The sequence below is a fragment of the Nymphalis io genome, chromosome 24 (genome assembly GCF_905147045.1).
Source record: "Nymphalis io chromosome 24, ilAglIoxx1.1, whole genome shotgun sequence".
NCBI classification, from domain to species: Eukaryota; Metazoa; Arthropoda; class Insecta; order Lepidoptera; family Nymphalidae; genus Nymphalis; species Nymphalis io.
In genome coordinates, this window is record NC_065911.1 from 5,338,024 (window position 1) to 5,365,908 (window position 27,885).

Genomic DNA, 27,885 nt, shown 5'->3' on the forward strand with positions numbered 1-27,885 from the left:
GCTACCCTACAACAGTAAACAATAATAATATCAGAAGAAAATCACTGTTCTTACAAAAAATATTATTTCATAATTTCAGATTATTCTCATCGTCATTAGCCGTACAGTGACTTGCTGCTTTCTTTTTTTTGTTTCTCACACTTGGGCCGAAATGTCATTTGAAGGGCATATAGTGATGATTACGTTAAAATGCTATAACTCCTAACGTTTACTCTTTACAACTTTGTCGCTTTATTATATAAGAAGGTTCAATTAGAATTTTCACTTTAATGGCTCAGACCTTGAGTACGTCAGGGTTCTAACGTTTAAGTATGTTATAGTGTGTTGACTATAAAGCTTATGTGTTATAGTAAAACCAAATAATACTGCATTCCAAGGAACGAACGCATGTTATGGCTAACAAATTGTGTACAAATTATTTGAACACCGTAGCTTATATAGTCTCATGTTACTTATAAAATTTTCAAATCTAGATTCTTGTACGTTTAAAATTCAAATCAAGTCCCAGACGGAAAATTTGAAATTCTGATTTACGGTACGTGAGATAAATTCCTAACGTGTTACAGTTTTGCTGAATTTAGGACGTTTTCAAGTTAAGGAAGAAAAACATATATCTGTTTATGATTTATATCTTGTGTTCACTCTTCTAGTCGCACATAATTTAATAATTATAATCAGTTTCTTTTTAGTAATTTTTTTAGTGCCGACTGTCGAAGCCTGTCGCTCTTAAATATTAAGCATTCTCATATTCCTCGTGACTCAAACTTTCTATTCTTATACAAAACCTAATGGATTTGATTCCCTCGGAGGCTGTACCTGTCGCCAGTGATCGATTGAGTTTCAAAAGATGAAAGTTACTAAAAGCTTTACTGGAACATCGGAAACTTTTTTGCAAACATTCCGTCTAACATCGACCTAGGTTTTATCGACGGATGAAAAACATGGAACGACTTTCCTTGATAATAATATTAATCTTGAAGCATAAATATTATATAATTATAATCTATTAATAGACATAATAATAAAAAAAAATATTTTTCAAAAATAAACTAAATTGAACCTCCATTAACGTGTTTGATTGTAATCACTTCTAATTCATATTGCATTTTCAACTTTGAATAATGAACTACTGTGCTTCGAATAATCGATTGTTCGATGAACGATGTGATATTTTTGTTGAACAAATACTGTTTATGTTTTTATTATATATAGTTACTTAGCTTTTATACTACTTTATATTAAAACGTTAATTGTTAATTGTGTATTAATAAAGACCTTAAATATAGCTTAAAGATTTTTCTTAAGGACATCAAAAGATTTGAAATTATTTTAGATATATTAGTTTGGTTAAAAAATATATAAGAGTGTTTTCGTATCAAGCTGAAATCTCTGGATAGGTTTTAAAAGTACTTGATGTAGTAGTAGGTAAATAGGCTCAAATTCGTATTCAAAAGACTATCCAACTTTCATGAGACATGGCCACTATTGTTTATTTAATACGAATTTTGTTGTAGGTACATGACTTAATGTTCAACTTTATTGCTATTTATGCTATTCTTTTATTTGGGTTAACGCGTCTGTAGACCTCGTTACTTGAGAAAATCCTATGTATTTTGTTTTACGACGTCTTTACGTATTCTTTTGTTGGTTTCCTTTTGAGAAAATAATTTATGGAGCAGTTGGGTGTCTGTAGTTTACTTGTTTGGTGTGGTTTATTTCATTACCATGATTAGTTTTATGTCTGCCCTAAAAAACAACTCTATTTTCATTCTGTGTATACATATTATATGCTAGTGATCAGAAATAAATAAAATATTTTTTAGTATAAAGTTTTTATTCCATCATTATTATCATTATCTCAGCCGAAAGTTATCCACTGCTGGACAAAATCCTTCCCAAAAGATCTCGATGCCCGGCTTTATACAGCCCCCATCCAGTCTTTCCGCGAACCTCATAAGAAGATTTTATTTTACATTAAAATGTTAAATTAAATGAAGTGAAATGCAGGTAGATGCGACATTAAGTTGCTGTTTTCACTTCAAAACCAATAAACCTTAAAACTAATGAAATATAATGGCTTATTAGCATTTATGGTAAATGAAGTAGACTTTCTCCGCATTATGTTTATTAAGACAGTAATTACGTTTACACATCAAATACATGTGATAAATCGTTCTCGGTAATTCAAGTCTTGTAAGTTGGTATTTTCTCTCAACTTTAACGTCATAGATAAAGTTTAGGAGCTAACATTGTGATACGATAATGTTTCAAAGATTTATAATCCATACTAATGTTCGTATAACTTTTGCTATGTTTATTAACAACGCTCAAAACAATAGCAGACTTAGCCTTATAAATATTTGAATAATTAGTGGCGTGTTAAGTTCGAAGATTGAAGAAACGTTATACATACCCTGATTGTCTTAGCATCTTTGATACGATGAAGTGGTTCAGGTTTGAAGTTTGCAATTTTTAGAAGAGAAGTTAAATGATGCGATGTAATTCCTCACCGTTTCTTTGTAATGTCTTTTTGTATTCATAACGAAGTATTTACTATCGTGAAAATGATGAAGAATGAAATGAAGAATTAAATGTTAAATGTACAAATAAAATAAAAACTGTACTTGGGATATTTAAATAATGTTTGGCTTTTATGATCAAAATATAATACGAGTACCTAAGTCGCAAACTTAGTTTAACATCAAGAGTTACCACTCTTTTGCATAAAATTGTAGGAGTCGATAATGTATGCAGTCAAAGATACAAATGGATGTGTTATGATTGTAATACATGATAATCATGTAAATACAAGTAATAGTATGCGCATTTACTTAGTGACGTACTATTGACTAGAATGCTTCCACGAGGACTGTTGTGGAACTTGTACCTTTAAGTAAATAGATAATGTAAGCATACGGATTTTAATGTTCATAATTCTTTATGATAAAGAGTTTACTTTATTTGGTGCATAGATTAGTTTTCATACAACTTTAAGGTTCATGGTTATCTATTTTTGTTTCTTAATAATGGCGATCAGATTTTAACAATTCGTTTATAAAATGTATGATTTTAATTCGAGTGACGTCCTTTTAATAGATTTTGGCCACGGCTGCCTTTACCATGGTCCAATCTCTTCTCTCACTCTTATAATCCGATGTAACGGCAAATCCGATACGACAAATAAGAATTTAAGCGTAAGAGTTTATTCAGGCATGTTTTTAGAGATGTCTTTTAAGCATATTTTACTAAACTGTAATTATTCCTTGACTACAAAAAGTTACTTGTCTCCTTGAGTAAGGGTTATACGATAATTCTGCAAATGTTTTGCTTAGAAAAGTTTTTAGCAGTTATTACTCCAAAATAATTGTCATCACAATAAAAATAACTTCTAAAGCTAGCAAAGATTTGTAGGTTTTTTAACTAGTTACAAGATATTGCACAAAAGCGATGCGTCACATACGAGTTAATTCTAATATTACTTGAAACTTGACCTTTATTGTGGTGAATAAGATGTAATAAGTGCCCGAAACAAGTAACGCTACTTCTGGTATAGTGCGCTACAGAAATGATAACTTTCCCTGTCCGAACACTTTCGACTTCATTTCAGCGGATAATAATAACAGTGATGCGGTTGATTGGATACGCATATAAATTTGCGTTTTAAAGTCTGCCTATCACTACGTCTGAGTTAAATCTAGTATAACAAATGGTTTTTATTGTTATAATGGCTCAGAATGGAAAGCGTTCTTATGCAATAAGCTTTAGTGAATTTTTGAAGATATAAATGATTTTTAGTGTCAGACTTTTTAATCATTTAAAAGGCAGGCAGACTGGCAAGTGGGCCACTTGATGGTGAGTCTCCATAGCCAATAAATATTTTTGCTGTAAAAAATAATAACTATTCCTTGAATCGTAAATGCGCAATAAACCTTGGGATCTTATGTCCTTTGAGACTGTAGACTTAAAAAATCGTTATGAAAGCACTATATATCTACAAGAAAATAATATATATATATTAATTTATTATAGTTTTACTTTGTAAGTTTTATGTCATATAAATATTCCTGTGTACAATCCTTCTCTCCGATAACTTGATGAAATATTTGTCATAAACCAACCAGCAAAGAAAGTTAAATATATACCAGTGACAGATTTATAGGTATTCCGCGTATTGTCACTTCATAAATAATTCAATTCAGACTCACAGCACGCATCTTGCTCACGCAGTAACATAGAATTGTCGCTCTCTGCAGATTATTCCTTACGCGTGTACAGGTTTTTTACAGTGCAACGATTAAACCTTCGTTTCTAAAGGTGAACTATTAAGTACAGTTACGCGGTAAAGTGTGGAGCGATGACAGAACCGTAGGGTGCCCTGAATTATCACATCAACTGATACCAGGTATGACAAGACGTTTCCTGCGTGTGTTTGTTTTAAATCAATATTCCTGTCAGATACTTTCTAAGATAACTGTACCTGTGTTTTGTTTTGACATGTCTCAATTAGGCCTGCGATTAGATTGTGTACTTACGGCTCGGTTGAAGCAGTTCTGGGATTAGAATAATTAAGGTCATAGAGAAAGTGTTGATTGAAGATATGTCTTATAAAGGCGATCGTCTTTTGTTTGCCCTTTACCTGTCTCTTTTGTTGATTAACAATCTCCATTTTAATTTTAACTTTCGTATAGCTTTTATTTATTACGTATTCTAGTTATTTTAATTAACTATTTATTTTATCTATGGGAAATTGATTTCGTTGTTCATACTATTGTTACAATAAACTAAACACATTGTTTGAATAAGTAATAGGCATTGTATTCATTCATACGGTTTTAAAGACATGACTTGACTCATCAACACATTATGTGTGAAGTGGTAATAATGGGTCAAGGCTAATTGAATTATATAATTGCACATTATCATATGATGTGACCAATTTTAAAGTGCCGGATGAAGAACTTGTTACAGTCTAGTTTTAATTGCTTAATTTACGTTAAGAACTTTGACAATTTTATTCTTCTTAAATAAATCAAGGAGATATAGTATGATTATTTGGTGTTTTACGTAAAATTGCTTATCAAAGTAAAAACCTTTAGTAAATATGGAAACATTTCACTTGCTTATTGATTGTGAAAGATCTATCACAAGTACGGAAATAAGTACCTCAGCCCTGAGAAGAACCGGCGAAAGAAACCCAGCAGGATTTAAAATGTGCAGACGAATCTCAGCGGGATATTAAAATGGAAGTCAATTTCTTTGCATTTATAACTATACAAAAAATCTTACTAGAATTGGGCCAATACTTTTTTTTTATAAATAATAGGCCAGCGTTTAACCGTTGACTTGCCTGATGTTAAGCATCGACACAGTCTAGGATTTAGCACGCTAACCTATAAGAAACCTGTTTACTTTGAATTTAAAGACACCAACATTGTACCTATCAGGATATACGGACTCAGGCAAAGCATTCCATAGTTTCGCAGTGCGAATGATCAATGTGGATTCAAAGCGCTTCGTACGTAGGCGGGGAATTTCCACTGTGTACCTATGGCGCTTTGGTCGCGTTTGCCTGGTCATTCGATAGTAACAACTTACTTAACAACTTACGTAACTGTATTTATTACAAATTAAATGATTTGAAATACATATAACCCAAATTATACGAACTATTCGTGGGTTAGATCATTTAATCAAAGATAATTCGTATACTTCGAGACACTAGACGTGGGTGCAGAGTGGTTTCTTCTTAAGTCACCTTAAGTTTTATTATGATTTTCCTAGTTCACTCCCAACACAACTAAAAAATTAAGATTGTTTATAAAAACAGGTTGAATTTTCTTAATAATATACTAAAGTTACAATTCAAAGAAAATCCATTAAATAAGAAATATTTTATGAAGCTTACGTTATTTTCGTATTTTGTAATGCATTTTATGATAAACACGTTTCATAATTATCATTACGTGCAAAATGTAATTGTAAAATATAGTAAAAATATATATATTAATTATGCAAATGGACATTTTTTTCTGAGCTACGATATAATAAATTGAAATATGACATTAAGTAATATATAATCAGTCATTGGAAAATGAAAATACCTTTTCAATTTTCATGTTACTTTATGAATCTAATGAAATTGATATGATTACAATTTTAATTATTTTGCAAAGAGACATAAGTAATATATATTACTATGACATCTGAGAAACGATATTGAGTTTATTAGGACCTAAAATATCTTAGACCTAAATTCCGATCTTGTATATTTTCTTCATTCTTAAACGATAATTGTAAAATCAAATCTGCAATAAAAACTTGAATCAATAAGGAATCCGACAAGTCCTTGTGAGTATTCTAATCAACCTGTTTTTTGTATTTATTGGTCTTTCCTGATATCTATCTTCATTATTATTTTTTTGCACGGTATTTTCATTGTAATTTAATAATATTATTATAATTGCTAACTAATAGTTAGAATAATAAACGAACTATTGTTACGCTCATAAAAAGCCAATAATATATATATAATAAGCTCATAAATCACCAGCTTAAGCCGTAAATTTAAGGAAAATAGCGTTTTTCCTAATAACTAAACGTGCATTCAAAAGAGTTGAACACAAAACAAATTGAAATGGACTTAAGTGATTCGTGACTTTATTTTACTCTTGTTTACTTACATTTTAACTAGTATTTGACAAATGCCCAGCAATATTGAGATAACGCCTCCGTAAGCACAGGTCTAGCCGAATAAGACGATGAGTCAGCTAAGCGGGCTTACCATGTCTAGCCGTAATGGGTCAATTTATGTGTACCACACTTGGAAATATGATTTGCTTTAATACAGAGCCTAGACTCTATACTATTTTTAAGCCCTATTATTGTCCCTTCTTAAGTTTCAAAGGTTCCACACTTTTTGGTATTTCTTCTAGTTGGTTTGACAAAAAATTTATATCGTTGTACACATTTTTAGACTATAGTTTAATTTTGTTCGTCTATATATTTTTCCCAACATTCGGATAATATATATATAATAGTTAATACTCAATATTTACTGAAATAAAATAAAGGTACATGAGTCCAACTCATACGGGGTCAATTTATGACATATTAGAGGACAATACAAGGTATATGATGATAGGCTTTCGTGCTATGAAAATTTTAGTTTTAAATAAACGGTTGGATTACAAAGATGTATAAAGTCCTGTTCAGTTTTACGATTCTGGTCGTTAAACAATTGTTGATTAATTATAATAAAAAATAAGGTATACCTTATTTATGCAGTATCCATATTTTTTATTATACTTGTTCTAGTAGAAGTGTAATAAAAAATATTTTTCCTTTAAAGTTAAGTTTAAGTTTTTTAAGGTTAAGTTGGTCCTGCGCCTGAACTCTTTCCGGTCGTGTCGGATTGCCGTCCCATCGTATTATGAGAGTTAGGCAATAGAGAGTGCACCTGTGTTTGCGCAAACACTTGTGCACTATAATATCTCCTGCGTAGCTGGCTAATCTCTCTTGAGATTGGCCGCCTTGGTGGAAATCGGTCTGGAGGACATTATTATTATTATATGATATAATTAAGAAATAACATGTCGAATTGTGAACTACGGTGATATTTTTATCAGTTGAACATGAAACTAAGAAATCTCTCCTACATTGATCATAACAGATGTGTGATTGTAATAAGAAAACAGTTTTTACGATGGCGTTTATAACATCAGTTATATTTTCAATGACCATAACTTCATGCGTTTTTTTGCTTATGTAATCCTGCTCTTAGATCAGCTTAGTTAGCAATTTTTCCTTGTGGCAGACTCAATCTTGTTAATGCTGAGGTAGATTTTTTTTTTTAACGATTGGTTCAAAATTTATTTCACTCGACTATTTTCGGTTTAAGTTTTATTTTTGTTAGAGTTATGATTTTATTAATGAAAGAGCAATAAACTTTTTGGTTCAATTTGCACCTTTCTTACTCCGTAACAGCAAAAACCAAAAAAAAAAAATAGATTAATCTATACATTTGAATAAAAAAATATTTTCTAGAGCCCTTCAAATATTGTATCGAAATATTTTGAGGCTGTTTCCGAAATATAGATTAATGTATGTGCTCTAACTGTTAAAAGGTAATATGGAAAAACATTGTTGCATTGATACCTAAACTTTGTTTCTTAATGTCATGACCCATAACCTTCCTAGCGGAACTTGGATATCAATGTCTCGTCAATAAATCAGTGATAGCGCATCGTCTCGCGTCCGTGGATGTAGGTGGACCTGTTGTGGGAGACGAACCGGTCTTGGGTTGTAGCGTCCGTTCAATGCGAGTCCTGCACATTTATAATGGAACAAGTTATGAGACGAAGCGAACTGAAAAGTGTAAATTAAGTAAAATTATTAAACGAAAACGTCAGTTAAGAAAAACTTTTTAAGAATTCATCTGTTGCTTGCTGAAGAGTAAGTAAAACACATATTGGGAATGAAAAACTATTGTATGAAGAAAACAATGGAAAGTGTCAGTGCAAAATTACAGGACTTGAATGACGCATATCTCTTTCCTTGATGTTTGGAATATACATGAGGAGTTTGCGGAAATTGTTAAAATAAATTTTATGTAGGACTTATTTTGATTAAGCCGATATCCGAAGTGCATTTGAAATTTAATTAAATATTTTTAATTTTATTATAATAAAAGTATTATTAATTTCATCGATAAAACGCTTTCTTTGTAATATTGTCAATGTTCTAATATTTTTATAAAGCAAAAGATCATTGAATTGATATACATTTCAACATAGTTAAAGAATTGTGTCAATAAACTTTTTAAATTTGTTTAATTTTTACTAAATATGACGTGGTTAAAAAAAAGGTCGCAACGCTTCATCTTATCTTGTATTTCTCGTATATTTTTGAGATTAAGCAAATGCTCGAAGGCACGCGACATTTTTTGTAACAGTTCGTTGCTCTTTCACTGTACAGTTTGCAATTATTCTTGCTCTTTTAAGGAACGCACATTCACAAGACGGCACATCTATGTACTTTAATGTTTACAAAAAAACTGGCGTTAATATTTTTTTTGTAAGGTCTCTAGGTACTTTATATTTTTCTGTATTCCAATTAGACGAAACGCCTATTCAGATTCCAAAGCGTGAGTCGAAATGGCTTTTAAGCTTAACAAAAGAAAAAGAATGCACCCTAAAGTCTAATAGTACATTTACATCGACCCTTCGAACCAGTTGACGAAACAATGGAATTTAAATTTAACATCAAACAACTTGAAATGATATAAGAAATATATAAAAAAGTTATTTAAGACTTGTGACAAGTGAGTGTTCCTCTAGGATGGTTTAAGTGTGCCGTGAAGTCGAAGCTGTATCCGCAAGAGGTCTCTAAAAGGGGGCCAGGTAGAGGGCAGGCGGTCGCTGTGCGTAAAAACTGATCCCGTTTGATTTATCTTGTTTAAAATGTATACCTCATTGACCTGAAATGTATCGATAACTTGTACTTTTTCTAATTACAAATATTGTAATTTGATTGTAGCAATGTAATGGTAATTACTTTAGTAAATCAGTATAAATATCCATTTTTTTATATATTTTCTACATTTTAATTGGCTTCGTTTCGTCTCACAACTGTAAAATGAACTAAATTCAACAAAACAATAGGCAGTCCAAAAATATAAGTATAAAAACGTTTAATTCTCCCGTTTTCTCTTAGCCGTGATGGATAGTAAAAAGCTATTCGGTGCGAATGCTTGAAAAGTTTTTGTTAAGCATTTTTTCCGATAAGTCTGTAAAGACTAGCTTATGTAATATTTCGTTTGTGCATGTGTGCGTGTGTTGTAGTAGCGTACACTGAATTGTTCTGATACCTATGTTATGGTGTTTTTTTTTAATGATGAAATCAATTTTTCGGTTTTATTTTTGTTGTTTCGTATAAAACTTTTTCGGTATTATAATAATATCATTTTTGCTAGTTATTTTTGTTGTATAATATTTATATCATTTTAAAAAATGACGCGTTTCGCTCAATGTTCAAGAAACTTCGAGTAAAGGATGTATTGATTGGTTCTAAATATAGATTTATTATCTTTGACTAACAACCAAATAGATAATATTTACATTTTATTATTGTTAAGTTTTTTTTTTTACTTTTATTTCATAAATAGTACTAAGTTTTAAGAAGTATAATAAATAAAAAATATTCAAATTGATTGTTCTAAAGATATACACAATTTAGTTTTATTGCATAAATGTATTTAAAATAATACATCTCCCAACACCTGCAAATGTTCTTGATTTCATAAATTTAGCAAAATATAAAACTAAATTAATCAACGCCCACAAATCATTGTCAAGGTTTGTTTGCGTAACCGCGAACAGCCTTGGAGGATTTAAGTATATGTGATTTGCTACGATGCCATTACCGATTATGTGTACCTTGAATGATTATTTATTAACGTTGTTAACTGCGAGATAGACTTGTTCACATGGGAGCATATTTTTCACAGCCACAAAGTAATTATAATATTTTTTTTAGATATGCCATTTCCTGTAAGATTCTTGCGTTTTTCGAATTTATTTGTGAGGTATACGAGCAAATAAGTCCCTTTTCTCAAAGGCATTCGCACTGCAAGAAGTAAAATCACTCCTACCACCGTTAATACGCTGCCGACCAAAGGATTTAAGCAATTGTGTTTCATGTTTCTGTAACTACGCTGGCTCTCATTTAAATTGAAACGTAACAATACAATGTTTTGACGTTTGACAATAGAAAAAAATGATTATGAGTGGCAGTACATATTCCTCACAAGCTTTACGAATTGCTACCGGTATAGCTATCTGGGATAAAAACATTACATCAAAATATATCAATTAATTAAGCAACGACTGCTTTCATGTCATCAGTAAATATTTTCATAATATTAATTCTTCTTTACCAAATAAAAAAAATGTAAAAACTCGAACTGCTAAATGAAATTTGTTTCGTTAATATATTACAAAAACCCGTTATATTTTATTCCGTTCGGAAATCGTGTTCGTAAATTGAGTTGAAGGAAGATATAAAACAGATCCTTGAATAGATAAAACGATGATAAAAATGTCAGAAAAAAATATAAATAATTGTAATCTTTTAAATCGTCTGATCTGCAACATTGCAGTATCTAACGGTTAATAAGAAAATTGATTCTATGTTTAAATGATTAATTTAATTAAATGGAATGTGTTATGGGTACGTATTATATAATTTTATAAAAACGAGATGGACCACTCGTAATAATAAGTAATGAAATAAGTGGTTTTACCACTTCTGCGGCTTACCTTGTTAATATTGACTCACGAGTCACCTTATTTTTAAAAGCTCTTATTTATCTTCACTTGCGGTGTATAGTGGTCGAGTAGTGCAACCGAATTTAAAATCAGTTTTACAAAACCAATTTACCTGAAATTGCGCATACACTTTTGATGACTAGTGACATTTCAAAATATATACTGTACCTAGTAGTACATAGTAGTAACATAGTAACCTAGTAGATGTTATTCGTTTTAGTACAGATATCTAATACATATTATTTTCAAAAACTATATTATGACACCTATGTTTATTTTATTTTAATTATAATGTACCTATTATTTGTTCTTAACATTATTAATATACAAAAAGAAGTTAGTTTTTTTTTATAATAATATAATATCCTGGGACATTTTTCACACACGGCCATCTGATCCCGAATTAAGCTTGTACAGAGTTTGTGCTATGGAAATCAGACAACTGATTTATACTATTTTTCTTATTGTAGATACATACTTATATAGATAATTACACCCAGACTCAGGACAAACAGACATGTTCATGCACACAAATATCTGTTCTAGGTGGGAATCGAACCCACAGTCATCGGCGTGAAAGGCAAGCATCCACCAACCACGCCAACCGGCTCGTCAAACTGTTTGAAACAAATAGTTTAATATGCAACATTTGTAAATCTCTTATCTAATTAATATTTTGGCATTTATGAAGATTATTTTGATATTTCTATTATATGAAAACTCGCGTCTCAATATTTTTACAATTTTTATCTCACGATCAGTCTCATGTAAAATGCGTTGGTCCAATGAATGCACAAGAAAAAAACTGTATACAATTTCCGAATGTGTATCGCACGTTATTCCATTTGTATCGACAAACATAAGAAATAAAAAAGTTAAAAACTAAAGTCGTTAAGTTTGTGCTTCAATATGACTATGTGTCATAATTAATGAATGAGTTATGCATGCGAATAGATTTGCTTAAATTTTGTAAGTATATTTTAATTATAGATGTTAAAATTAAGTTATTGCCTTTATTGCAGACGTAAAACTCTGTAAAATACAACAAAGCCCGAATTATCCAAAAAAAGATATATTACAGTTTTTTTTTCTCTACTTGATTATTAGGGCTTTGTGCATGCTCGTCTGAGTAAGTACTACCCACTCATCAGATATTATATCACCAAGCAGCAATAATTAGTATTATTGTGTTCCGGTTTGAAGGGTAAGTGAGCCAGTGTAACTAAAGCCACAAGGGACATAAGATCTTAGTTGCCAAGATTTGTAGCATGGTATAAGGAACGGTTAATATTTCCTACAGGGCGGTTGTGACCACTTACCATCCGATGGCCCATATATCAGTCCGCCTAACAATTTTATAAAAAAAATACGATTAACTATTTACCAAACTTAGAAAACTGGTGAGATTAGTAATTATTAAACATTTTTAATACATATTTACAAAACTATAGTAAATACTAAGAGAAAATAGCTAAAGTCAACGTTTAAGTTGCTTTAAATATCACTTGGAAGATGAATCTCTTATCAATCAGCTTATCGTACAATTATAACTACAAACTATACATTGCGAAAGAGTATTATGCACATTCAAAACAGGAATTAATGTTCAAACCGTATTATAAGAGCTATCACAACTTTACATTTGAAAGTATGAAATATACCGCGCGTGCTTTACTACAGATATTGGGTATCAAGCGATCTATTTCCAGTCGATATTTCATATAATTCTTCACCAGCCGGTCCACGTTTATAACACTTTTATGAATTAATGCTTCGTGCGGCTTAACCCTTTCAAGAGCTTAGGTCTATTTCTGGTATAAAGTACCGATATAAATTATAATTTATTAATCACTCGCCGTTGCATACGGTTTTGTTTCTGTTGGCAATTATATCGATTATATGAAAATACACTTATTCGAATGAAATTACTGTTATTATTTCATTGTAATTTATAATATTGAAAACACATTTTATGCCGCACTACGATAATATATTTCATGTGGGCTGTTAGGGGATATTAAAAATACTTAAGTACTTATTTTATCTACGGTAAAAAGTTTGAAGAACTTGTCTATTACAATGTCTGCTTCGATGGTTTAGTGCTGCTAATCTCGAATTCCGGGCTTTAAATCTTGCCGATACCCCGGATTTCGCCAATAAAAAGTTATTATGGCGCCGGCGGTCACTATGTACTACCATAATAGTCAAAGGACCATTGTGTAGAGACAGTTTTAAATTAATTTTAATCTATCATCTAGTTTTTTTTTTTACATTAATCATATTTAATTCAGTTTCGATAAAAAAATAAACTCACTTTTTTATTATGTAGATATAATATGGATGCATCGAATTCCTGTAATATAATTGCTTTTACAAATGCTACGGAAGTAGTATTGCTATAGGGGTCTTAAGGCTCAAAACTATAATTATAATCAGTGGTTACTTATTATTTATTAGAATTGTAATAAATAAAAATGTTATTATAAGGTGTTGTTATAAATCTAATTTGATACTTATCATTAAACTAAAAATTATCATTTCTTGATAAACTTTTGCTTTTTTTAAATAGCTATGGAAAGGTTATATGATAGTGATAATAAAAATTCATGATTTTATTTTATGTCTAAGAGGGAATTATAAAGAGGCAAGCAAAGATGGCCCAGTGGTTATACAAGTAAATCTTAACCGAACCCAGTACCACTGATTTTTCATTAGACTAATTTGTGTTTGTAATTTTTCATCTCTTGTGTCGGTGACTTCGGGATCATTGTACATATAGACATCGTGTTGACTTGCATCGTCGTATGAAATTAATGGTGAAGGGCTAAGCTCCTAACTTTTCCCTCAATAGGAAAACGGACCGTAACTAAGCAATATAAAATTTACAAATGATACATTTAAGCGTGAACTCATTATGTCATCTTATTAAAATATCTTCGGTACAGGATTCAAATTCAACAAAATTATATACTCATTTACTTATAAGTGAGAATTCAGCTGAATGTCACATAATTATAAAACTTAAGCTTATCGGGAGCGTAAAAGCATTATAAAGGTTACCGTGTAAAAACGGGAGAAAAGCTCAGTTTTGTAGAACCACACAAACCTCGACATCCGCCCAAATCAACAGATTTGTTTATTATACAGCGAATTCAGATATATTCAGCGGCTCTGTAAGTGAAGTTTCGAATTTGATTACACATTTTGTATTACATAGAATACATTGTATATGATTGGAATAATATAGTCGTATGTACATGATATATTAGACGAATACAATTTGCTTACAATGTTTATGACGCTGAATTGCAAATGTTTACTGATGTATTACAGATGCCGACTGCATATAAATATGACAGATTTATTTTCACCGGTTTTCCAAAATACTCACCGATTGCAATCGTTTAAAAGCAAAAGCTCGATTCGATTAGTGCGCGTGGCAGGCAGTATTACGGTTAATCAAAATAAGATCATTATAAAAACAAAACATACGAGTGACAAGATTTTAAAATGACGTGTTATTCTTGTATATCTAATACTAAGAATAAAAAGCGTGGGATTTCTTAATCGGGAATTATAGTTATTATTGATCAGCGACATCAAATTTGAACCAATTACTGAGTGAATAATCTAACAAATTGACAACGCAGCGTTATCACGGTAAAAGATACAAATGCAGTTAACGTCTCTTTCATATATAAAAAAACTGCATGTCTGTTTGTGTTGACTTGGACACCATTTGATCGATTACTCTGAAATTTGGCACTGTTTTCATAGAGAACGTTTTTATTCAACTTATAAATTTTGTTCTAATGCTAAATGGCTCTGCAATACATCAACTTCTGTACCATTTAACCACCATGAAAATTGGTGCAAAAATTGGTGGTTGCAAGACAAGATCTGCCGGGATTGGCTAGTATGTTATTAGAGATATTATGGAAATTGTCAACAGTGTCATATATGTTTAGTAAATACATTAAACATGTATTTCATGATTGATGTATTGTCTATTCTTATGTTCATAATTTGTGTATGATTTTTCTTTTTTTTAAACTGTAAGTACGTAATTAATTAATCTAATATTTTCTTGACTACTGGTGTTTTTTCATATTTTGTGTTGCTATTCCTTTCCTTAATCCTAGTCCTTTTTATTTGTGCGCTGTAACTACTGTTTTTATACATGTTCAGGGTTGTCACATAGTTTTGTGTGTCATATTAAAAAAAAATAAAAACTTAATCAAGAGAATATTATATGATTTGCTCAATTCCTTAGACGTTTACTTTTAAAATCCTACGTTTAAAAAGATAACGCGCAGAAAGCGCTTTATCTTATATGTTACTAAATCTGCTTGACAGTAACATCGCTGATTGCATAGCATCAGCAGCCAAATAAACTTTTGATATTTGAAAGAGTTTCTGATTGCCAGCGTTACAAAATGTAAAATTCGATGTGCTTTATCAAGTGCTTATATTTTTACTCATAAGCAAATATGCTCTCGATGTCCGCCATAGCTTTTTCGTTTTCAAAATGATTTTGCTCATGCCTGCATGCGAAAGATTAAATCCAATGTGTTGCGGAATTACAATTTATAAGTAAAAATTGTTTCTGAATAAAATAGAACTATAAGTTTCGCTCAACGAACAGAGCAGTAATCGATGTTGCCAGGTTATACTGGCAAATTATATATACTAGTATTATATATTTTGTATATATATATTTGGAAGAAATACTATAACTAATATCCCAATGAAGTATGAAGAAATTATAAATTATAATGCTTGCCAGCTCCTATAAGAACTATTTTATTGATTATAATTAAATACATTTATAACGTTCTCTACATTGGCTTTTGAGAGTTGATTCAAGTGTCCAATAAATACACGTTCGCGTGACCCGCTTGACCCATTTACGTCCAACCATTCGACGCCTGTAGGACTTTAATATTTTTCATAGGATTGATCAGTAGAGCAATAAAGGCAATTTATGCCCTTTAATGTGTTATATAGAAATATATAGAAAAAATATATGGAAATAATAACGTAACATACAATAAAAGAAGAGACATCTAACAAGTACAAGAAAAAAAAGAAAAAGGTAGACACGTTCAGTAAGTAAAGTAAAATACTTAAATAAAGACTAAAATTTTTAAATTATATCATTAATATTATAACGAAAACGTACACTTTTTTTGCAAACATACAAATGTATGCTATAAATATGGATACTGGAAAAAAAACTACCGCTTTCGTGACTTAATGCTATAAATTACAAATAAAAACAGAAACAATAAATACCATTATTAGAACTACAAAATCTTGTCATTAAAAGTAAATAATTCATGTCATATTTTGTACATTAAATTTATACATTGTGAGACTATGATAAAAAAAAATATTTCCTTTATATAAGTGTTTAAAAAATCTGGTTAAAACACCACTCGCTGGAGCAATCAAGCTTTATTCAACTGATTTGAGGATTTGTATAGGTGCTGATTTTATGTAATGAAAGGTAGAAAGTATTTAACACTTTTGTATACTAAATAAAATGACATGAAGATTAATACAATTATATCGTAGTAAATATTTTTTATTTATCATTAGATTGTAATGGAAAACGAACATATCAATAAATAAAATAAAAATAGGCAACTTAAATGGTCACAGATGAAAATGTTTTTCGAGAAATATATAATATACACGATTATATTACGAATGCAATGTTATATTTCCAGAAAGTAACTAAAGTGAAAAATATACAATAACTTTAAATCGCCTGGTGGTTTTAAAGAAAAAATGTATTGCTCAATTCAAAAACGTACTAAAACAAATAAAATAGTTTCTTACTTCAGGACAAATCTATATATTGATTCACTACATCATGCAAAGTAACTTATTGTTAGAAGTTTGAAATTTAATTGCTAAACTTGATTGTCTGTGTGAAGGTAACTTTATCGCAAGCGCCGCCGCGACGCCACTGCAGTAATGAAACTTTCACGTTGCATCGATCGAAACAGGCTTGTTTGCGGCCCTAATGGCAGAAGAAACATGGACAATTGTAGAGCAAATGTAGGCTTTTACCTTTTAGTAGGTCAGATTTATTTAGTGTGTTAAATCTTTGCAGCTTACTAACATTTATGTTGACTGCCGATTGCATAGTTCATTATCTTTACCGCCTTGTTAGTCTAGTGGCTTACAGGGAAATACACTCCGAGATCCTTACTTCAAATCTCTGGTCGGGCAAATAAACGTAAAATAGGCTTTTCTGTCGAGAAATTGTTAGTAGCGGCCTGGTTTCTGGAAGACGGCAGTGTTTAGACTCTAGTGCCTCGGAAAGCACGTAAAGCCGTGGGCCTACGACTGAACTCTTTGCGGTAATGTCGGACTACCGTCCCATCGGATTATGAGAGTTAAGGAATAGAGTATGAAATTATGTTAGTGCACAAATGTGTATAGTACACTTGCGTAGTAACGTTATTTTGTTATGGCTGTAAGAACTGTTTTGATAATTAACACATTAACACACATTAACAAATTAAAAATATATTCAAATGGCATGGATTAAAGTAAAAAAAAAGAATATATTAAAAAGTGGCTTCGCCTATATTGTTAACTTGAAACAGGTCTGACATACTCGTACTTATCCATATACGTTTAAAAATGACTTTATATCCTTATATAACATGGTACCGGTTCATTGGCCTAGGTATCATAATGTTTACAACAAAACCTACCGAATTATATTAGATATATAACCTTGCGTGTGACACTTGTCTGTTGTTATCTATTCAAGTGTTTCCTATCGCTTGATAGCTATTGATAAACTACTATGAGGAAATTGCATGTCTCTCAGTGTTTACGAGAGTATTGACTATTTGTTTACGTTAGTTCCAAATCGACGTTAATTTGCTGATTCAATATTACTGACTTTGAACTAGACATTATTTAACCTCATAATGTAAACATTGTTACTAGTACTCTTTGTTGTTACGCCTGACAATATTATTTAAGCAATATCGCTGTTTATGTATATAGCTATTGAATAATTTGAGGCGCTGTTAACTTTTCTTTTTTTTATGGTAATTTGAGAATATATATATATTAAACCGTTTAAAATGTTCATAGTTAACATAAACCGGTAAGTCAAATTTTGAAAAATATAATCTATCAGCCTGTAAATGTTTTATTTACAAAGATATACTATATTTTTGAGAAGGGGTTGCAGTTTATTTCACCACGCTGCGCTTCTATTGCAGGAAGGTGGATACATATGTCGTAGAAATTACATTCAACACATATTAATATCAAGAGAAGAATTATATATGCAAATTAGGCTCATGAAAATACAGTGGTGCTTATCCTGGATTGAAAATGTAGTATCCGGTAAATTTTTACGTATTGTAAACATTTGTAGTCATCACGCGTGATTCTAAGAAATCACTAAATACGATATAAATAAGGCAGTAGAATTAGTAGTATTGTTCAATGGATGAAACACGTAAGTCTTACCCGAATATTCATTTGCATAATTTGTGTTTTCAATTTAGTGAATTGTTAACCAAGAGCGGAGCAGCTGTTGAATACGCTCAATATTATATAACTCTTCCTGCTTAGATAACAGGAGACGAGTCGTACTCCAGCAATGGGTTATATACCGGTTGCTACTTATATATCGAAGTCTGAGAGTCTGAAAATCCTGTGATTCTATAGATAAGACTGTTCTAGTTCTTCGTCTTATGGTGTTTTAAAATCAAAATATACTTTATTCTAGGCTCTTGCAAGCATTTTTGAAACATTTTAAAATGTTTATTTTAATGTAAAGTTTTCGAAATATTCTGCCAACAAGAATCGCCAATAATCTCAGTAGTTTTTTATCAATCAAAAAATATTCGTGTAATAATTTTATACTATTTGTTATATTTATGTATTCTGGAATACTAAAACCAAGCAACTCTATCAGTTATATAGCCCTACATATATACAGTTTACTTATTAATAACAATCCTTACATAATAATATTGAGCGCTTTCTACCGGCTGTATCACGGCGAGTGCTCTGAGGAATTATTCTCTCTAATTCCTGCTTCCCCCTTCCTTCTTATGTCCACCCGAGCCGGTTCTCGATGTCACCGCCTAACTGTGACATCAATTCCATCGCGCACAAAGAAATTTGGCAACTCTTTTCTTTGTCGCACTACCAAAAAATGGAATTCCTTACCAGCTCACGTGTTCCCCTCCTCTTACAACCCGGGTTCCTTCAAACGAGGCGTGAAGAGGCATCTTGCGAGCCGGCAAGGCGGGGACGGATAGTACAGAAAATTCTTCCCGACTGTACTGGCTGTCGTCGCGTTTGGACTCTACTACCACTTACCATCAGGTGGAGTAGAGTCATTTGCCATCCCGGCGCATATAAAAAAATAATAATTAATTAACATAATTTTAAGTTCATATTTTACTTTAAAATTTTTCATAGAAGTTATTAACGGGAAATAGTAATGTGTGTGTGACCTAAGAAGTAAAATAATAAAGAAAAATTTTTGAAAGTAGAGTAAATATGTATGCAAAGTTTTGTTATTGCGCGTCGCACCTGTTCTTGCAACTGGGGTCACTGGTCCGCTTACGTAACAAAGTCGTAATTTCTATTCTAATGTTATTGAATACTGTGATCGATACTCATGGGATGTAACAGGATACTGTAACGCAAGTCAATCAAGCCGTTCGTATCTACTGCCGTACGCCAAATATATCTTCAAGCAAAATATGCCCTTATTTTAATATAAATAGAATACACAAAGGATTAAATTCGAAGTAATTTGTTCTAGTCCAATTTATGGCACCTTCAATCTCTAGTCATTGGGGATTTTATTGTTATGTTGAAAAAGTAGTTTTTCAATTTGAAATATGCTCGATGCCAATCTTTTGAATTATCTTCTAAATAATAAAATCGTGTTTAATGTTTTAAAACAAAATGTTAAGTATTTAGGGCGTTCTGTAAACTTTCAAGACGCACAATAATTAATTATATCAATTATTTGGTCAAAATGCTTGCTAGTTTTAGTAGAACTGATGACATATATTAAGTATATTATACATATATTAAGTATATTATTATTGATTCTTATAAAAAAAATTGGTGAAAAGGGGAAGGCCCACGAATATAATTATAGTAAGTTGTTGTTAACATATATGGTTGGAATTAGTAATATTTCTTATAATAACAAAGCGATGGGTGATGGTGACTTACTATCAGGTAGGCTCCATCAACAATAGTCTATCGTACGGAAAGGACTAATATTCTAATTGCTTCCTCGTTTTCTGTCCAGATTCTGCTTTAACAGTCCAATTGTCGCTCCACGTGTTTATCCAATTGCCTGATTGTTTCCTTGAACCGCGGTCAACGTAGAATCTATTGTCAGGATCTCAGATTGGTTGCGTAGGTGTCGACATAATAGCTAATTATTTATTTGTCTTGGAACTGTTTCTATATCTTGAAATATTTTTTAATAAAAATAATTTTTAAAAGAAACCAATAGAGAGAGCGTTTTTACAGCAAAATTAGTTCATATTGATCATGGATTTCATTGATTTTATTTTAAATTTCTTTGAAAACTTTTTACGTTTGAATTTGATATACTCCGTAAACGGTAACATTCTATGGATAGGTAATATCCTTTTAAGGTGATGTTTTTTTTGCTCAATTCACTACGCTGATCTTCTGCGGATCGGGAGTTCAAATTCACCTTAGTGTATATGACATAACAATTGGTATATTAGCACATAGATATAACAAATGGATCCGTATAAGTGTTCCATTTATTGTTTTAGCAACGGAACTCTTGTTAATAAGAGTAAAAGTTACAACGAATACCAAAAGTAGGTTAGCGCAGAGTAGAGACCTATTTTACATACTTTCCAGCTATGTTCGAAACTAGGTCTGTTGTATTCCAGCATGATGTGGGAATTTTGCTTTTTTAATTTTTAATAACTTGTATTCCGGTTATCCTGGACTTGGTACAAATAGGAATGTTCTAGATTTTTTTTATAAAGATTCGCTCTCCGAGATTTTGTATATGAATGAGATGAATACTTCGACACTGTTTCACCGATAACCATGTATGTCAAAGTTAGTTCAATGTATGATTTCGTATAGACGATTTTTATACTATCTGATGAGGGCTTGCAGAAATACCTACCATCAAGTAATTTAACACTTTTTCAGAAGTTAATCTTAAAGTTAATATGTTAATTGACTGGGCCTTTGGCGCAGTTGGCAGTGACCCTGCCAACCGCTTTGGGCTTTCGAGTTAGATTCCCGCCTCGAGTCTCGGCGTATTATGTATGTATTTATAATAATATAGATAAATATGTATATCAGTCGGCTGTTACCTGTGACGCAGGAATTATGTTGCCTACCTTGGGAAAGACAAAGACAAACCTGAGTGTAAAAAAAAAATCAAGATTTTTTTTAAATGTATTAAAAAAGTCTTGATCACATTATTTAATTCTACGAATTGAATTAAAAGCACTGTATACTATGTATAATAAATTAAATCGTTATAAAACAAATATAATGTGTGTTTAAATTTACATAATCAATAGTTATACATAAAATAAAAATAAATATAATTGAATTTCAAATGATAAAGTTGTAAACATTTTTATACAACTATTTCATAGTCTTGTTATCAATAATCTCTAAAAATGGTTTTTCATTTGAAAAACAACGTACAGTCTAAAAATACAATACAAAACGAGATAAGTGTAATAGCTCGTTATCGTAAGACGTAAATAGGCTTCGTGAATGCTCTAGTAAGCAGAGATCTTAGTACAGATATTCTCGGTCCATTTCACTTTCTAACACTTGTAATAGAAACGATTATAAATAAACTCCTCGTTATCTTCGACTTGTATATTACATGTTAATAACAGTTAGTATAAATATAATCGACTATAATATATTCTTAAATGATTTATAATTGTATATACACATTATTGGAACTTTTCAGTTTCTAGGTCGGTCGTTTTGTATTGTTAAGGAAATGTATAGGGAGATATTCCAACATACAATTGTTCCAAATGTATTTGTATATATCTCGAAATTTCTTCTAACAATTGCAACATTACATCGCGAAGTTTTTCTTCTCCGTCGGGAAAGAGATAGTTTGTATATAACTTTAGCACTGATGCAAAATTATACATTACCCGTAATTGCTACTAGGTTATGTCGGTTAATAGCACATTTATTTATTTGTAAAAGCACACTTACAACATATACATAAATCATTGAAAAAATGAATTTATAAAACAATTATAGTATATCTAATATGCTTGTCAATTACAAGTGTACCTAGCACTTTCAGATTCAATCTAATGAAATTCAAATTAAAAGTAACAAAAAGTCATCAGTTATTTTTTAAAATGTCAAAATTAAATTATAAATTAATTTTATAATAAAAAATCAATTGGCGATTACACAATTGAAATTATTAAAATTTTTTGAAAGGTAAAACTCATATATATTGCAAGATCAGATTTAAACTCCAAATGCTACAGTTAACTGTCAGTGTGTGGTTAAAGGTATTTTTTAAATGAACAAACAAGCCCTTTTTTGTTCTTAACTCATTTTAGATGTATGTGAAATGTAAAAATACGCGAGCTGCAACCGACAATAGCTTACTAACCCAATCAGGCAATTACAATATAAATAATTGCAGTTATACGAAACAAATAAAATCCATCAACAACATAATCAAAATCCATTAATTTAGGTGATTTATAGATCAATAATGTACAGAATAACGGGCATAGTAATTTGCTTAACGCAATTCAACAAGAGATAATTAATATATGAAAGTACACTAAATTTAAAAGAAATTTAATAAACAGCTTATAAATATGTTGATTAGTGGAGTTTAATTACTAGTTATTACAGTTACATTTGCATAAAGAGTTGTAATAAATTCAGGTGTACTTATCATTTGCACGATTTTGATGCTCTGAGGAGCAGCGTTTATGTGAATGTATGTATTTTGTTAATCAATTTTCTTATGATAATTAAGAGAAAATATACAAAATGAGCCATTTAAATATAACAGCTCCTGTGAAAAATAAAAATTTCACCAGTAAACAGTAACAGCCTGTAAATATCCCACTGCTGGGCTAAGGCCTCTCCCTTTTGAGGAGAAGCTTTGGAGCTTACTCCACCACGCTGCTCCAATGCGGGTTGGTAGAATACACATGTGACAGAATTTTAATGAAATTAGACACATGCAGGTTTCCTGACGGTGTTTTCCTTCAACTTCAAGCACGAGATGAATTATAAACACAAATTAAGCACATGAAAATTCAGTGGCGCTTGCCCGGGCTTGAACCCACGACCATCAGTTAAGATTCACGCGTTCTAACCACTAGGCCATCTCGGATTTCACCATAAACGATAAATTAGAATGAGGGAATCATAAAAGGTAAGTTAAATGTAATGGATACTTTAGTCAAATTTTATTAAACTTTAAATCTAACTTAGTTATATCTCTATCGCTTAATAGCGTTCTCTATTAAGTTTTAATACCTCAGTTTAGATCTTCGAGACAAACTTAGGTATATAAATAATCTACCCAGAAGTTATACTATAACAAAAAATAAAAGAAAATTAAAAAATTTCATTATCAGTAATATATAATTATGTTCAATTAATGAATTGTGATTTCATTTACGATGATGACGAAGCATCCAAGATCCCTATCACGGTAAGTGAACTACCAAATGCCTCTACATACTACAAATAAGGGCCCCTTTTTTGCCTAAAGTAACGGTCGCTGGCTGTAACCGATTTTGAACTAGTTCAAGCTTTACGGTGTCAAATAAAATGCAATCACGATTTCGTATGGCCGTTACATCGTCTGAATCAGATAATGTGCACAATAGATCGATCATGATGATCATGTTGACCGTCCGTTTCGTAAACGACTATATTAATAAATGAAGTCCCATTTTAAACAATGGTAAAACCTCGAAATGACCTCGTTATGGGAAACGTTTTCAATGTAACTTCCAGTCACAAACAGACATTGCCGTATTAATTTTAAACACAGCAATGTAAGAATTTAGTTTCAAATTTAATAGTAAATTTAAATCCTGCAGTTTGTTTCACAGCGCTGTTCCAATGAGAGATGAGTGCGCACGTGAGAGAAGTTGTGCAATTTTCCTCCTTAATTTGATCTGAGCAAGAATAGAATTTGAAGCTCAAATTAAACAAATGAAAATTCGATTCAGACTAGAATCGAGCGCGCAATCTTCGGTCATAGTTCTATTTAATTTTCATTGCAGAATTTGTGTAAATATTTATGTAAATCGTGGATAATCCTGCATGCTATTATAAGGTATGCGTTTGAAGCAGACCCATTGAATTAGCCTTCTAAATAGTAAGGTCTTTGTCAAGCTGTAGCTGCATTACTAATGCACTTTGTAATAACCAAACCGTCCTTCTCGTAAATGCTATGCTATTTCCTGTTACAGAATAGGATACGGCGCTTAATCCACAGCTCTTCTTTATGAAGGTCGATTTTCGTCTATATATATCTTAAGTTTCTTTAACCTGTAATCTTCCTCAAGATTTAGATTTAGGTTAAAAATATAATTTATTTAAATGTTTACTCGTGATTACTAATTTAGGGTGCGATTAGTTAAACAATGTGTTTCTTCTTTCTAATATCAGATCAGTGATGTCAGAAAGAGAAGAATTAGTGTTTAACAACTCGCTTAACAACGTTCATAATTAAGGTCGTATGTTGTTTAATAATAATGCATCTTTTCACCAGTCACTCTTCATTTGCACTTTAGCTTTATTAATGTTCATAATTAATCATATAGAGAGTAAAATTTCTATAATATCGGTCGTGTTAACTGACTGATCGACTATCAAGATTAAATTAAGAGCCGTCAGTTTTTATGTGAAAAGCCTGTAACCTATTTACTGCTTTCGCAATCAGAACCTTATTTCAAGTTGATGAGATGACTCCAATTTGCCGGCCTCACTGCACTTTCTAACGGTGTATACTATTATCTCTCCATAATGATACTCATTACGTTCTTTTTGTATACAGCATTCATTAAATTTCCTATAATAAGCTGTGGTTCGGTGATGACACGAATTTTGGTAATGTCTTGTACCGAATTGTATATAATATTCTTTATGTCAGTTTTTTTATACGTGCAATCTTTATTGTTGTTACAAGTTCTAGCTAATTTGAATCGATGCCATCACTTTATATTTTCTGGTAACTAATTTGTTAGTTAAGTTCTGGTAATAAAAGTATATTTATAGCGCCTAGCTGTCGAAATATCATATAGGAAACGACGATTTGGTGCATTTTACCAAAGCACTTCAAAGGCCACAGGAGAATTAAGACCTTCTGCGTAGAACAAATCCTAGCTCACGATAGTTATTGTTGTCGTCGTTGTGACCGCTGGGGCGTGACGCTTGCGCCTGCGCAGCCACCAGTGCCGCGATGGCGGTGTGGTGCGGTGCGCGTATCTTACCTCTTGAGAGACGCGTCTATTCCATCACGCTAGTGGTTGGTTCTTGTTTTAATATGTAACGGAATATACTTAAGATAACGTCGTTTGGTTTGAGAGTGTCAATTATAAATGTGATTTGTGTTTGGATTTTTATTGAAATACGCAATATTTATTTGCGATAAATTCATGTTATGTTTTTTTTTGTATTAAAAAAAAACAAAATTACTGAAAAATCAGTTTTTAGTAATGTTGTACCTGTATTTGTAATATTAAAAATATTTTAAGTACATACGGAATATAAAATATGTTTTCGATAAAATTATGTACTTAGACCTAAATAAATATTATGTACTTAAACCTAAAATCGGTTTTATAATGATTAGATTAAATTAATTTAATTTCAACCTTCTGGATTAAAATGTTTGAAGGGAGTATGAGGGATTTTTGTTAATTAATGTAAATATTGGATACAAATAAACAAATGTTGCAAGAGTGCAATACATTGGATAAGTACCTTTTTTGGAATGCTTCTGCGAATGCTGATGCGGTTGATCTCTAAAATTATTAAGTTCCAAGTAATAAAATGCTAAAATTTTGCAGATATTTTTTTAACGTGTGATGTGAATGAAATAAATCACTTGAAATTATAAAAAATAATTCCTTTTTCGATACATAAAAAATGTGTTTAAGGTGTGATAAAAGACGTGTGAAAAATTCTCATTTAAATAGTAAAAATAATGAGATTTGATGACTTGGAGCATGAATTATTTGATGCTTTTGGTTCGTAACTTATTTGAAAGTATTTCTGTCTAAGTTAGAATTTCACAGAAATCATATTAGAGAAAATACATTAGGCTTAGGATTTAGCAAATGACATTAGTCTTGCGTGGATTAATATTTTTATATGACAATTTTTTTTAAACGAGAACTCCGGGTACCTTTTTATGTATTAAAACATAACGGCCTTACTTATAAACGTTGCTTAGCGACTTTAATTAAACGCTGATTGCGCTCTTTCTGTCATTATTGATTTGACATTCGAAAAAAAAACAGAAACAGAATTGTTTATATTCGTTAATGTTCTATTATTTCCATATTGATACATATTTACCTTGCACATATTTTATTGATGCAAACTTTGTTGTCTACCCCAAAAAGACATTTATGATTTATGTAATCAACATGTCAACTCTGACCAAAATGATTCAATTTCTTGCGTAATGAGCGTGCAACAAGATAAATCTTCAAAAATATTGTTTTCGTTTTTGCTAACAATTAATTTACTAATTAGCGTTTGTTATATATTATATATAAATATACTGTTCGATTATAGCTCCGTGAAAGTTAAAAATTAAGAACCTAATGAAATGGTGTGGCAGATACTTAAATTTACGTTTACAACAAGTACAGACGAATACGCAACAAATCGTTCCGTAACATTTTATTTCTCAAATCGTAAAACTTCAGATGAAAGATTAATATGACAGCAAAATATTTTCAAATACTTCGGTCGTTATAATACGAAACTTCGATGACGTCATTTTTTACATGCAGAAAATTATGGACAATGCTTTATTTTTTATCCCAATGTGTATAGTTTAACTCATCTATCGTCGTGACGTTTCAAAAGGATCCTGGTGTTAATGTTTACATTCCGAGGATTTTGTAATATTTTCATGTGTGCTTTGCATTATAATACTTATATGCACAGTAGCCGATATGGACCAGTGGTAGTGTCTTAATGCGTGACTTAACCGATGATCGTGGGTTCAAACCCGGGCAAGCGCCACTGAATTTTCATGTGTTTGTGTTATAATTCATCTCGTGCTTGATGTGAAGGAAAACATCGTGAGGAAACCTGTATGTATCTAAATTCACTGAAATTCTGTCATGTCTGTAATCCGCCAACCCGTATTGGAACATCGTGGTGGAATAAGCTCCAAAAACCTTCTCCTCAAATAAAGGAGAGGAGGCCTTAGCCCATCAGTTGGACATTCACAGGCTGTTACTTCAGTACTTCAATTGCTTGCTACTAAATATATGAAACC

At 31.2% G+C, this 27,885-nt stretch overlaps 1 protein-coding gene across 5 annotated transcripts in view; it reads left to right on the top strand.

The window, feature by feature from the left end:
• The window catches only part of LOC126777816 (ankyrin-3-like), a 131,723-nt gene that overhangs the window by 20,723 nt on the left and 83,115 nt on the right, over positions 1–27,885 (top strand). Inside the window, exon 1 of one of the 5 annotated variants that reach the window (XM_050500987.1) lies at positions 25,828–25,893. The exons of the other annotated variants lie outside the window; for them this stretch is intronic. Coding sequence (XP_050356944.1) covers positions 25,828–25,893 — 66 coding nt within the window. Of the gene's footprint in view, positions 1–25,827; positions 25,894–27,885 lie in introns of those variants that run through there. 5 annotated transcript variants of the gene reach the window in all.